The following is a 14,861-nucleotide window of genomic DNA, read 5'->3' on the forward strand; positions in this document are numbered from 1 at the left end:
TCCCCCCATGGTTATTTCACTGAATGATGAACAGATGGGAGGTTAAGGCTCAGTGGGTCGTCCACTAATGGGAGGGCTGGTGGTTCTGACAGTTGTCACAGAATCTGCATGAATCAGATCTAGGCAGAGTCCAGACCTGAGTCTGACTCCTCCTGAACCAGCTAAACTGCCACCAGTAATGACCCAGTGGAGCCAACGGTGGGACCCACAGTAACAAAGCTTCCCCCTGATGCTCATCAGCAGAGCGTTGGGTCGATGCCGGACCCTCTCTCTTTTTTACAGACCACTTCAACACACTTTCATGTTTTCATTCTACTTCCCATACAACCTCCATGTCCACCTACTTTCAGGTTCAGTGACCTCTCAACCTCCAAATTCCTCTTAGACCCCCTTTGTCCTTTATTCCCCCCATTACCTCACTCTCTCCTCTCATCGTACCCCCAGGACCTGTGATCCAGGGTCTACTGTAGGAAACAAAGAACCTAAACAGACGACCTACACCTTTCCCTCTCTGCTTTTGGAACCTCTCATTTTAGACGAGGTATGAGACAAGAGAAGAAGAAGAAGGACGGTTTTCTTCTTAACAACCACTTCACTTTTCATTCAGGTTCTTCTCGTCTTTGAAGAGTCTCACATTAAAGACCTCTCTGCAGTTTTATTCATTATTAACAGTGGTCTTTAAGATGGAGGAACCTGCCAGTCCTTGAACCTGCCAGTTCTTGAACCTGCCAGTCATCATGAGCTCAGTGAAGAAAAGAGATAAAAGACATTCAACATCTACAAAAGTACAGAAGTGAACACCGGTAAAAACTGAACACCGGTAAAAACTGAACACCGGTAAAAACTGAACACCGGTAAAAACTGAACACCGGTAAAAACTGAACACTGGTAAAAACTGAACACTGGTAAAAACTTACTAGTGGAATAAACCTAGGCAGTGTTTCTTCTGGATGTCTTTCCATATTTTAGGACACAACAACAACAGCACTCTGCACCGTTATTAAAATCTTCATGATTTTAACAACAAACTATCTATGTGAAAAAAGCTTCTACAGAATAAAACTACAAACTTAATCACGTCATTGCTGAAGGATTTCATCCATATTTAAAAAACACATCGGCTCTCCTCTAAAATCGATGTTCGGGCTGTGTCTCTGCTGTTGAATAACAAAAGTCTGAAATTATGTTTAAACTGAATTCATCTAAACACACAGTGAAAGGCTGGTTTTAGTTGTTAATTAAGGGAATTCTGAATCAGAGTTTTTCTTACATTATGTACAAACACACAATGTGACAGTAGTTTGGAGTCTGACTTTTAAAAAACGGCTCTTATTTCCTTTTTATGCCTCCTTCATTTCCACATTATTTTCTTTTGCTGATGACATCAGTCCATTAAACTAATATTTCCTCTTCTGTAAATACACGCTTGTCCTCTACTCAATCAGGATTCCAAGTTCAGCAGCAATAAACTGTTTTTTGTGGTCCATTACTTTGCAGCGTATGAAGAAATGCATCAAAACAGTCCGACATCAGTTGCTACTTAGCAGCACGTCATGCATGCAGCTGAACTGCGGCTCATTTCCATCTGTGATCTTTGTAAATTCCCCGATAAATTAAGAAAATGTGATGATGCAAATATTTTGTGCCTCTTCTGGTAATTTACTGCAGATTCAGTAAACATCTTCCCCCATTTGATTCTGCTCCAGTTCAACTACAAACTGTTTGACACACATCTCGGTAGCTATGCAGGAATCCAATTCAGAAGCCCTCACATTTACCTTAGTGCTTTTTACATACATGCATCATGTTTAGTTCAGACCCGCTGGAGTTTCTTTATAACCAGAGTTCAAGCACCAAGTTATTTTTACTATTCACTCAGTAAAATACAGAAAAGGGGGGAAGTGGGGTGTCACATGGCACAAGAACAAGGTGGTGCAGACAGAAGGTTTCAAGTGTTACACACATATATAACATGTAGTGAATTATTTTTCTTTTTTAAGCAGGACAGAGAAGATGGATGAGGAGAGGAATCATCTAAAGGGCAGAGCACAGACACACTTAGTAATAATTTTAAGTGTTCACACTGACTCTTGCTTCATTACGTTCTTCTCTGCCCTGTTTCCATGACTCAGTCTTTGAGGTTATGTCTTTTTTTTAGTAATTCAAATTTCATTACGATCATTTATCTCTAAAAAACTTTAATCCTTCTCCTTTTCATATCCTCTGCTCCTCACTTCATCCCCTCTCTGCACGATTCAAAGCTCTAAATCATATTTAAAGGCTTTTCCTCTGAACCCTGACATTTAATATATCAACTTTCAGGATTTGGAAGAGACCAAACTCAAAACCTCCTCGGACAAATAGCTCAAATAACTTAACCAGTATTTCACTGCACTGGTCAGGCAACATTTATTTATCTATTGTTTAATTTGCCGAGGCGACTGATGTCGGGGGCCGTGACGAGCCCTGTTGGCACTGGACTGGATAGGGACAGATGGATCCATTTACATCCAGCCCAGATGATCTGGGTTTCACTTCTGGCTCGTGAGAAGCAGTTTTCTGCTGTGACTGAACCATCATGCAAAACTCCACATTTTAGCTGCATCATCCAGAACTGCTGAACTAATGTAGATCAACATGATCCTTCAAGTTAAATGTGAAGTCGGGTTAATATGTAATAAACAGCAGCACAATCAGGCTGTGAAATGTTTATCTAGATGATCTTAACTGGAAAAAAACACTATTACAATCAACCAAGGCAATTTTATGGGTTCTAAATAATAAAAAGAAATAAGACTTTAAAGTTTCTGCCAATTTTCTAGTTCCGTAAAAACACAGAGATTTAACAGCACAAAGCAAAATGAAATGCTGTAACAGCCCTATTAATTTGATTTTAATGGTGACCTCTGCTGTACCCGTCGACATAAGTCAAACCTCCGACTAATAAAACCATCAGAAATGTTGGGGCAGTCCAACTCTCCAGTTGGCTGAAACAGCGTTTCTTCTACCTTAGAAATGATGTCTCACTGTTCTTTGTTTTATAATATCCGTTTTCTTTATAGTCAAACTGTTATACAATAATGGAAAAAACGTTCTCTTCATCTTCAACAGAACCGTCGTCCACTGTAATTACAGTATCCGTGGTCTGATTCTACCTGCCTGAGTCCTACTTGTACTACCTCAGTATCAAAACGGATGAAACTCAGCTGTTATTTAAGAAAATAAACAGACCAACGTGCTTTAACATTAGATGAAGATGACACGCGGTATAATTAAAACTGTATCCAGTGGTTAAATCTAACAGTGTGTCTGACCTGGAGCTGCGTAGACACCAGATTCAGATTAATTCAACTACTTTTCTTGGTCTATGAGACATGAATAGTTACTGTGACTGATGAGCCTAGTGTCTAGACGTTTCCCTAAATCCTGCAGTAAATTGTACTTTGGTATAAGGGTTTCCAGTGTTCTGTACTCTACACGCTGTAAGATGTAATAAACTGTAAATCTTAAAAAGTTCATTATGGTCCGAGCCTCTTCTTCCTTGAATCTCTGCTGCCTGAAATATAGTGGGATCTAAACTAATCCAGTTAGCAATAAAGCTGAAGCTACAACTCTAATAAATAATCATCTTCTAATAAACTGACCAGAGGAGCTGTGACCTCTTCACAGAGCAGAAACAGCACTTTAACATGAACGCGGTGTTAAATCATCAGCATCAGAGATGAGAACCTGAAGAAACATGAACCCAGTGTGTGACTGTTTAGGCCTCTCTCTGCACAGTAGCAGCATCTCAACACTGTAATTATGGAAAACAGATGAAAGCAGGAGGAAACAAAGTGATGTGGTGCAGGAGTTTACTTTATGAAGAGCTGCATGTCGACTGTGTATCCCTCATAATCCAGAACAGATGTCCCATTAAACCTGTGCTACCTGACACAGAGAGGATGGAGCCACTCTCTTCCTTCCTCCTCGTTTTTGATGAGTTTGAACAGCCCTCGAGTCGCACGTATCCTGACGAGGAATCCTAACTCGTCATCAACTGAAAGCTGGAGGTCATTCCTGTTTAAAACAATCTGTCTGTTTATTCTAGTATAATTTTGAATCTTCACACGAGTTAAACGTCTCACAGAGACAGAGTCCGCTGCAGGACTGGGACTGTGTGTCAGTCTTAAAGGAAAAGCGAGGGCTCCTCTGGGACTCCCCGTCTCTTCCACGTGTTGGTTGTTTAAGGGAGGAAGCGAGAGAGCGGCTGATGACCTCGTAGATACACCTCAGATGTCTGTTCATGAACTGACATCACTGCAGAAATATGTTAAATGTCTCCTGATTTCTAACACTGTTCACACTGACTCATCATCTGCTGGTCACTGGGTCAGCAGGAAGACAGATGGAGCCGGGCTGTGTGTGTTTGTTAACCCACGGTGGGCCTCATGCAGAAACACTTTCATATTCTTATCCTTGTTTTCTCTTGATGTTTTTGAGGGATTTCTACTTTTGATGAAGACGTTTTTCCCTGTCCTGTGTTAATGTAGTAGCTAAATGATTCATGGGATAATGAGAAATGTTAAAGCTACAGTATGTGAGTTGTTTCAAATATTATTATAGCAGAGATGTGTTCCATGAACTATGTATATGTCTTTATATGTAAGTGCTGTCAGAGCAGAAGACGTGTTCCCACTTCTAACCAGTCAGAGAAGGTCAAACCCGAACACAGTGAGCCCACATTCAGCTAACGCACTTAAAAAAGCGTATGTGTCGACATCATCAACACCCTCATGTTTTAGAAGAACCGTGTGGTGACTGTGCTCGACACACATGCACAAACACACACTTACTGCATTACTTAAAAAGTCCCACAGAGTTTGGTAAAGAGTGAGCTGCAGGTTAAGTCTGTGTCCTCTGTCAGCTGCTTCTTCCTCCCTGTTATTATCTGAAAGGTGAAAAAAGTCCAGTCCCCCCCATAAATGAAACTGGGTCAGTGTGAAAAACCCTCCCTTCAGGTGATCATGGGAAAGTGGGAAAGTGTCCGTCTGCTGGCGATGAAATCCTCGCTATCAGTACATGTAGCTCAGTCAACTACGAGCTTCAATCTGCTGTTATCTGGAACCACCGTCTCTTATCTGGTAACAAGTTAAAGATCGAGGCGTCTGTCAGCTCCCTGCTGTGCGACGTTAACCAGCGTCACTGTGTGATGTGTGTGTGTGTTTCTGCACAGTCTCCTCACTCGCTCTCTCCATCTGCTGCAGCAGCCACAACAACAAAATATATAAATGTCAGAAATAACAGAAATGAACAAAACCCGAATTTAAAAAGTAAAATATCACTGAAAACACACATAACGCACACAATAAATAACAAATATGTATGAGTGTATTGGAATCAGTATGTATCATGTAGTGTATTAGTGGAGTGTTCATGTAGGTGTACATTGTAGTTATCATGTAGTGGTCAGTAGTGTAGTGTATTCGTGTAGTGTTAAGTGTAGTGTATCATGTAGTGTATCATGTAGTGTATATGTAGTGTTTATGTAGTGTATTGTGTGTAGTGTATGTATGTGTAGTGTATTGTAGTGTATAGTGGTTCCTGTAGTGTATAGTGGTTATTCAGTGGTAGTGATCATGTAGTGTATGAGGTATCATGGTGTATATGTAGTGTATCATGTAGTGTATCATGTAGTGTATCATGTAGTGTATCATGTAGTATGTATCATGTAGTGTATCATGTAGTGTATCATGTAGTGTATAGTGTAGTGTATTAGTGTAGTGTATTATGTAGTATATGTAGTGTATCATGTAGTGTATTAGTGTAGTGTATTAGTGTAGTGTATTAGTGTAGTGTATCATGTAGTGTATCATGTAGTGTATCATGTAGTGTATTAGTGTAGTGTATTAGTGTAGTGTATTAGTGTAGTGTATCATGTAGTGTATCATGTAGTGTATTAGTGTAGTGTATTAGTGTAGTGTATCATGTAGTGTATCATGTAGTGTATTAGTGTAGTGTATCAGTGTAGTGTATCATGTAGTGTATCATGTAGTGTATTAGTGTAGTGTATTAGTGTAGTGTATTAGTGTAGTGTATTAGTGTAGTGTATCATGTAGTGTATCATGTAGTGTATCATGTAGTGTATCATGTAGTGTATCATGTAGTGTATTAGTGTAGTGTATCATGTAGTGTATCATGTAGTGTATCATGTAGTGTATCATGTAGTGTATCATGTAGTGTATCATGTAGTGTATCATGTAGTGTATCATGTAGTGTATCATGTAGTGTATCATGTAGTGTATCATGTAGTGTATTAGTGTAGTGTATTAGTGTATGTAGTGTATTAGTGTAGTGTATCATGTAGTGTATCATGTAATGTATCATTGTAGTGTATCATGTAGTGTATTAGTGTAGTGTATCATGTAGTGTATCATGTAGTGTATCATGTAGTGTATAGTGCAGATAAGAAACTACAACTGTACAACAGCTCAGTCTAAAGACTTGAACAGCTTCAGCTGCTGTGACACATTCATACCAACAGAAACTAAAAGTCGTCTCTACCTCTCATTTCACCACACACACACACACACACACACACACACACACACACAGTTTTAATTAACACAGTCCACCCCCTCTCCCTCCTCTCTCGAGTCCATCACTGCTCTGTTTCGTCTCAGGTGTTTGACAGTGTTCATTAACCTCAGGGAACCTTTATACTCAAACATACTTTTCCATCCCTCCTTCCTTCCTCCCTGCCTTCCTTCCTTTTCTTTCCTTCTTTCCTCACCTCCTTTCTTGATACCTTTTCATCTCCCTCCTTTTTCTGCCTCTCTTTCTTTTCCTCTCCTCGTCTCCTTTTCCTCTTCTCTTGTATCAAATTACTATAATCACACCGGGGTCAAAAGTCAGTGTTCACTCTATGACATCACAATGTTTGACATCTTCCGGGGGCTGTGGCGCGCACACACACACACACACACACACACACACACACACACACACACACACACACACACACACACACACACACACACACACACACACACACACACACACACACTTTAACCTTCCTCCGTTTGTCTCTTCGTGTTTCTTAGTCTCTCTTACACAGACTTGTTTGTCTTTCTATAGTTGTAGAACATGCACATAATGCATTCCCTGCCCCCCTCACCCCCCACTACCACCACCATAACCTTAACCTTCACATGTAAATGTCCAAGCCCAACTAAACCCCTAACATCAACACTATAACCAAGTGTTACCCCTCCAACAGGATCTGGAAGGATCAGCTGAAGTCTGTTCACAGTTTGTCCGTACAACCATAGACTTGTACACACACAGACACAGACACAGACACACACACACACACACACACACACACACACACACAGACACAGACACACACAGACACAGACACAGACACAGACACAGACACACACACACACACACACACACTCTCCTGATGTCACATTCCTGTCTCCATATTTCAGTAATAGTTTGGCTTCTTTAATAGTTGTCATTGTGAGTGAAATAAATCAGCTCTGACAGATTCCCTGCAGCAACACCTGAAATGTTTCTCTGAGGTTACAACAAACATGGTGTCACACCTTGAACTGAACTTAGTGCAGATGTAGAGTGTGTGTGTGTGTGTGTGTGTGTGTGATAACAGGCTGCTGGGTCTGCACTGTCACAGTTACAGTCTCTGTTTGTGTGTGTGTGTGTGTGTTTTTGCAGACTTCACATCCCACAGCCCCACATGAGGTCAGCGTGTTTTGGTTGGATTTATTCCACATGAGCGTCAAAAACTCACAGCAGACAGAACTCTAGGCCAAATCACACACGCCCATCCCTGAAACAGTAAACCGGTCACACAAACACACACAGACACTACGACCACATTTTACTTTAAGAAATACAGTCTAAACACGTCAAGCGTGTCCGTCCATCCGGGGATTACTCTTCAGCAGGAAAATCACATTCTCACCCACTGATGTCTGAAGGTTAAATGCAGCCTGGTGCTGTTTAACTGGCCTACAGCACCACGCTGACAGAGGTTTGATACGCAACAAGTCTGATTTCACAACTACTGGAAAGTATTTGAAAGATGAAAATGTGTTTATGTGATTTTTATATAAATAGGTGGGTTCAGAAGAAGTGGATCGTTTCTGCCAAATGTACTCGAGGCACTGCTAGAACAAATATTCAGTCATGTCCAATTATGTTGTTGTGAAGTGATTCAACCTGCTTTCACTTTCTTCTGAATAAAGTTTTGTCTGTAGCTTTTTGTTTAATATCTCATCAGGAAATCTGATGTGTCTGTACTGTAGAGAAACAGACGTGGGAGTGCACGTGAAGAGATAGATTAAGAAAATAAAAGGGACATTTGGATGACGTTTCCTTTATCTTTATCTGACACGGAGACTCTACAGCTGATGTAAATATCAGGACAAAGAAACTGTTACAGATTAGATGGACGAGAATAAAGACTGTGTGTGTTGTACTGTGTCATCACATTCATATTGATGATTTAGATGTGTGAGGTCGACAGGTAGCAGAAGTGTGTGTGTGAGACAAAGACAGAACTGATGAATGTAGTGTGTGTGTGTGTGTGTGTTGTGTGTCTCTCTGCAGGATGAGGGCTGGTCTCTCAGGATTCCTGCTCAGGTCAGACACCAGGTCAGTGGTGACGCACGCTCTCCCTTTGTAACTGGATCTACTGTAAATCTGTGCGCGGCACAAAGACAACCTCTATGTCTATGTGTTTGTACATTACATGTATGTTTGTGTGTGTGTGTGTGTGTGTGTGTGTCGGGGTGTTTGTTCATTGCCCCTCAAGCTCCTGTCTGAGTTTGTGCTCTATAAAACACTGGCAGCTCTCTACTGTAGATCCTCCAGCTACAAACACAGCAAGAGAACGACATGTTACTTCATTACTTGGAGTTCACTGCTTCACTTTACTGCCATGAAAAAAACACAGAGCTGCTACTGTTAGCAGGACCCAAAGGACCAAACACACACACATAATGTAAAAAGGACGTTTCCTGCTCTCCAGAGAAAAAAATATGGCCATTAAAAAAATAAGTGTTTTAATTTGAAGGGTATAGAAGGAAACCAAAGTTCCACTTAACATACAGCTCAACATAGAAACTACACCAAGGAAGAGTAGAGGTGAAGAGAAGTGTGTAATCTGCAGCGTGAGTGAACATATAAGAATAAACTTTATTTCCATGCTTGTGTACCTGCAGACACCCGTTGCTGAGGAGTTTGTCTGTGTGAGTTTCCTCCAGTTTCCTCCCACAGTTTAAAAACATGCAGTTTGGTTAATTGGTGACTAAGTGGTTCGTAGGTGTGAACGTGTCTGAACGTTGTCGGTCTCTGTTATAGACTGGTGACCCTTAACAGAGAAGTGTTCTGGATGATGGATCGATGAGCTGTAACTTTCCATTTTATAAAAAACACCACTGATCTCATCTTAAGGGACTTTTGGACTTGTGATGTTAGTGGAGACAGTTCTCCACCTTTTGAGTCAGCTAACATGTTACTGATGTCCACATCCAGCAGTTACAGTGAAACATGATCATTCATTTGGAGCCGTGTTTGTCGACTTGATGAATTTAACATCCTGTTTACACTTGGTTTACAATGGGTCTAGTTAAAATTCACCAGCAGATCAGATTGTATGCAGCCCCCACCCACCTGGTCTGAAGGCACAGCAGGGTGCAGCAGGAGCGACGTCTGAACTCAAGTGGACTGATAGACACGTTGGAAATGCATGTGCAGCATAGGAACCGCTTGTTTTTGGTGTTTGGAAATATCTGGATCTTCAGCTGCTAAACGCTGAACGCTCACAGCATCTGTCGACTTACGTTGGTCTTTAAAGTTCATTTAGCTGCTGCAGCTGAAAACAGACCTGGTGACCGACACTGTAAAGCTGAGAGGAACTGCACAGTTGGGAGGATTATGTGGGTATTACACTATAAGCGACGTATTTAGCTTTCAAGAAGCCACAGGATCTATTGTACATGTAAATATATTGATTATATTCACTTTCCTTCTGCTGCTTTTTGGAGCAGCTGACGTGAAATTCAGGGGATGATTTATTTTTTGAGGGTTACAGTGTGGAAACAGCTCTTGAGCTGGACTCAGTCACAAAATCCCCTGAATGACTTCATGCTGAAAATCTAATTATTCAAACAAAGATCCGATTGTGTGCGAAATTCAGTTTAGCTTCTCAGAGTCCTCATTACATGACGTACAGTAAATAAGTGATGGAGGCCATGAGCTGCAGCTAGAAGCTCTGACTTGCTTCAGAGTTGATTATTTTATCAAAGTCAGAAATTTACGTCCACGCTGCCAAGTTTATTTTAGTTATTGACTCAGGAAATAATTATTGTGTCTGTTCATGTCCCTTTAAATCACACGAACTTCAACGTTCATCAAGTTTCCTTTATCCCTCATTGTATCACTAACATCCATGTGGTGCTGTTAAATGTTTCTGACTGCCGTACTCCTCCTTCACGTCATCAGCAATTGTTCCAAAACCCTCCTCCCCCCGGGCTCTGACACAAAAACTGAATAGTGAGGAACAACACAGTGGCCGCTTCACTACTTCCATTCAACCATTCAACCAGCCGACTGCTCATTCTACAAACATCTCACTAACTGCCGCACAATTAAACCAGCCTCCCTGAACTAATCGCTGCTGGATAGGAAACAGTTGTGGGCTTCACTGGCTGCCAAGAGGGAAGCAAACATTTGGGGATAGAGTTTAGTAAAGTGAGTGGAAGCGGTCAAATAACAAATCACATCATTTAAGTGTGTGTGAAGCGATGTTCTCTTATGACGAAGAATCGTTTTATTTATTCTGCTTTAAGTGAATCGTGAGGATTTTACTTTTATATGAAACAGTTTTTGTCATTTTAGCTGATAGACATCACTCCTAACATGGCAGAATACTAAGATCCTTCTTTTAGGAGCAGAAGTCTCTAACTGAGGAAGTCTCTCCCAGCAGCGGTGTTCAGACAGCAACATGTGCAGACTGTGTGGAAGGAGACGGTTCTTAATGACACTGAGTTTATTAAAAGATACTGTTTATGTGACAGATCTTGAGCAAGACGCATTTACCCCACCGAACGCTGTATCCACAGAAACCGAGCTCATTAAGGTTCTGCTGGAGGTTTCTTCCATTAAAGGGCTTTTTCCTCTCCACTGTCGCCTGGTGCTGCTCAGGGGGATTAGTTGGATTTGGGAACTCTGACTTTAATATGTGACGTTCTTTCAAATGATTTATGAATAAACTCTATTGATGTTAGTTTTTTTATTAGCAGGGAAGATGAGGCTGATTTATGTCTTTCACAACTGACACATACTGTGAACCTCTTGCAGCACATCTGAGTCACTGTGGATTCATTTCTCCACCACTCAGTGTGAAATCAACAAAGAAACGTAATCGTAACTTTAGGTTTAGCAAAAAGACAAACTACAGAGGGTGCATGACTGGTAGTTTAGGCTCATTCACAGCTGCATTTTTGAAAATAACTTATAAGAAAAGTCAAAGGTGTAAAATAACCTATTGCATCTGTATCTACAGGAGCTGGCTGCTGTAAGAATCAGGTACCAAACAATCACCTGCAGCCGCTGTTTCTACTCTGAAAGCAACAGTGAAATTACTTCTGACATAAAATATCCTTTAATTTTAACATCCAGAATTTATGGGCACCGGGGCACTTGTCAACACAGCATCACCTTCCACGTTGTCAACCTGTTAAGCTCCATTTTTTCCTTCCAGCAGTAGAACTTCCTCAGTAGAACACTGTAGGAGCCATCAGTGTTCTACTGAGGAGAAAAACAGACGCTGTCAGCGTTAATTGGGACCTCAAAGCACCACGGTTTCTAAAACTGTGGAAAATAGAAATAAAAGTAATTTTAGTCCATGTCGAAGGACATTTCTATGGTAACAGTATCCACGAGATCACTTTGAACTCAGCATCAAGGAGAAATTACTTCATAGATCTTTATGATAGCATCGTAACGTTCTCTCCAGCTACGACGGCAAAACGTCCCCTGAGGAAATGACTGTACCACAGAAACCTTTAACTGGATTCAGACTTTCCTAAGATCAAACATCAAGTAATCTAACACTTCACTTTCATCAGTCACCGAATATTTTATAAGTTTGATGAGAAGTGAAAATCTAAAAGCTGCAGTCACAAAGTTTCAATTCCGAAAGACCAGCAATCAGTGAAGCAGAAACTCACCAGGTTGAGCACAAAAAGCCTGAGAAGCTTTTCAAGAAACAATTCAATGACCAAAACTGATCTTAAAAAACGTTTATTCTAAATTCTTCTGTTTTCCCAAAAGCTCAGAGGGAAGCAGTGACGAATGAGGCTCATAATTAATGTTGCTGTTTAAATGGGGCACAAAACATTTAAATTAGGCATTCAAAGTCTGAATGGGTGAAGTTGTAGGCAATAAAAAATACATTAACTGTAGACAGAAAAATGTAAGTCAGCCTGTCATTTGTCTGTTGAGTGCTGGGTGTGGAGTTTCAACCCCAAAAGAATGTGGGTTTAGGTCCAAACAGGCACTGAGACACTGATAAATCAATGTGAGCACAGGCAGCACTCGGTTTGTATTTGTTGTACTTTGTGTAAGAAGAACCATGGTCATTAAAAGCTATTTCCTCAAAAACCTCCAAGTCTTTCAGGATTTTAACCCGAGAGCAGAATAAACAGATGAAGCTGACTGAGCAGCACTGTGAGTGCTGTTAGTCCCATTTTATTTCTGCTGCTGCACTAGAAATGTACTAAAATGGTGCAAAACATCTTGTTAAAAGAACCTGTTAATATATTTATGAGTTAACTAACAGTTAAATAAGTTTGAATTTAGTGCAACTATACTTTTATTGAGAGAAATATTGTACTTTTTACTGCACTACATTTGTCTAAGAGCTGTATTAACTTTTGATAAAGCTTCATTTCATCACTGCGACTCATCAAATGTCTCCAAAATCTATAGAAAACAACTGTTCATGAGTGTTTGGTATTAAACTAACTCCTAAACAGAATGAGAGTCATGTTGATTCACAGTAAAACCAGCAGCCGTGTCGAAGCTTTAGGCCGTTCTTCCTCTTTATACAGTCTGTCTCTGTCATTACTCTCAATAATTTCATGTTCATTTCGTACCTTTAGTGACTTGTCTTGTGTGGATGATGGTCTGTGGTCGATGTGGTGTTAAACTGTCTCAGGCTCATGGAAAACTACCTGTGCTGGGATATTAGTGCATCCACACCTTCATTTCCATCTTTCATATGCAAACATTGTCCTTTTTAAAAGTTTAGCTGCTGAATTCTTCCAGCTCTACTGAAAAGTGACCTGAAGGTTTCAAGTTTCCTTTTCCTATTTGTGTAACATTCACATTGGACCATGGTTGGTTTCAAAATCATACTCCTACGTCCACATGGTAATGTTAGATTTAAGATTAGAGATAAGAGTCTGTGAACACAAGGAAATATTCCCCTCTTCAGCTGATGAATGAAACGGCCGTTCATCAACAGAGGGGAGAGTGTCAAACTCTGTGCACAGCAAAGGTCAAAGATCCATGTGAAGTAACAATAAGTGAATATAATCTTGAATGGAGTGTGATTTACCTTCTAAAAAGTTGTCACCTGAAGAATGGAATGATATGATGTAAGATTAAATCGTTCTTCTGTTACTGCGAATGGATCGAACCAACAGTAACTCTCCAAACCTGCTGTCACTGTTAAAAAGTAGTTTCTAAAGTTTTAATGCCCTTAATAAGAAGAAGAAATTAACCTCAGACAGTTGGAATTCTGCCTGAATGGAGGTTTGTAGCAGGGAGGACCTTACAGCCTCACGTTTCCTACCTGAGTGGGAGAGCTGCAGCCGGGGCCCAGTTTGGCTCCAGGTTTTGGCCTCTGGAGCAGTGCTGGAGTCTGCAGGTTGCAGCCACGACAGTGAGAGGAGACACACCATCAGGAAGCGGAGAGTCCCGACTCCCCCAGCTAAAATCAGAGCCATCTCTGAGCGATCGCCACTGATGTGCAGAGATAGATGGAAGACAGTCGGTGCAGCCAGTCACATCACACCGTGGGCTTCAACTGAAAGTCAGAGAGGTCAGAGTTTAGATGTTTCACTCAAAGATCTCAAAATAATGCAGTTTGTAGCTAAAGTCAGTGGTAAAAAAGTCTTTAGGGAGACCGGGCTTGAACCAAAGATGTTTTTTAATCTGAGAAAATATTGGCTGAAGTTCTTCTGGCATGTTCCACCAGTCCAATATCCAGAGGTCCTATTTCTAAAACATTCCTGAATGTGAGAGGACATGCATGTGCAAACACTCAAACAGAGAGACAGACGGAGACAGACTGTGAGAGTCAACGTTACAGACAGAACCAGAGAGAGACCAGCTCTCAGGTTAGACCATAAATAATGCAACAGCTTGAAAAGGCTGCAACATGAGCAGGGAGGCTAGAAACTGAGTTTGAAAGACGTGAACATAAACGTGATGGGACAGAGTATTAAATAATACGTTATATTACATCTACTGAATAGAAAACAAACTTTAATGCATTTCCTTTATTAGGTTTGGTGGAATATATTAAATCTGCTCTTTTCCAAAAAAACATGATGAATCTGATACTCACAGTTAATTAAATTCAAATTATGGCAAAACAGGGTTCATACCAGTCGAATCCAATCGCTGCACATTAATGCAAAATAAACAAATCACAGAACAGAGTTTAGCTTTTTCACTAATTCCATATCCCCTGTGCACTTTGGATCCTGTCCTTTACACACTAAAAAAATCAAGGTACAGGAATGGACCTAAAAGGTGTTGAGACCTGGACCCTCACAGGG

General features: G+C 40.7%; 1 protein-coding gene across 1 annotated transcript in view; it reads right to left on the minus strand.

Annotated features, from left to right (window-relative positions):
• si:dkey-49n23.1 (semaphorin-3D) overlaps window positions 1-14,861 on the minus strand; it is a 73,593-nt gene that overhangs the window by 29,503 nt on the left and 29,229 nt on the right. Inside the window, exon 2 of the mRNA XM_026349149.2 lies at window positions 13,871-14,104. Coding sequence (XP_026204934.1) covers window positions 13,871-14,024 — 154 coding nt within the window. The 5' untranslated portion in view covers window positions 14,025-14,104. The remainder of the gene's footprint in view (window positions 1-13,870; window positions 14,105-14,861) is intronic.

This window comes from Anabas testudineus, chromosome 5 (assembly GCF_900324465.2).
Source record: "Anabas testudineus chromosome 5, fAnaTes1.2, whole genome shotgun sequence".
NCBI lineage: Eukaryota > Metazoa > Chordata > Actinopteri > Anabantiformes > Anabantidae > Anabas > Anabas testudineus.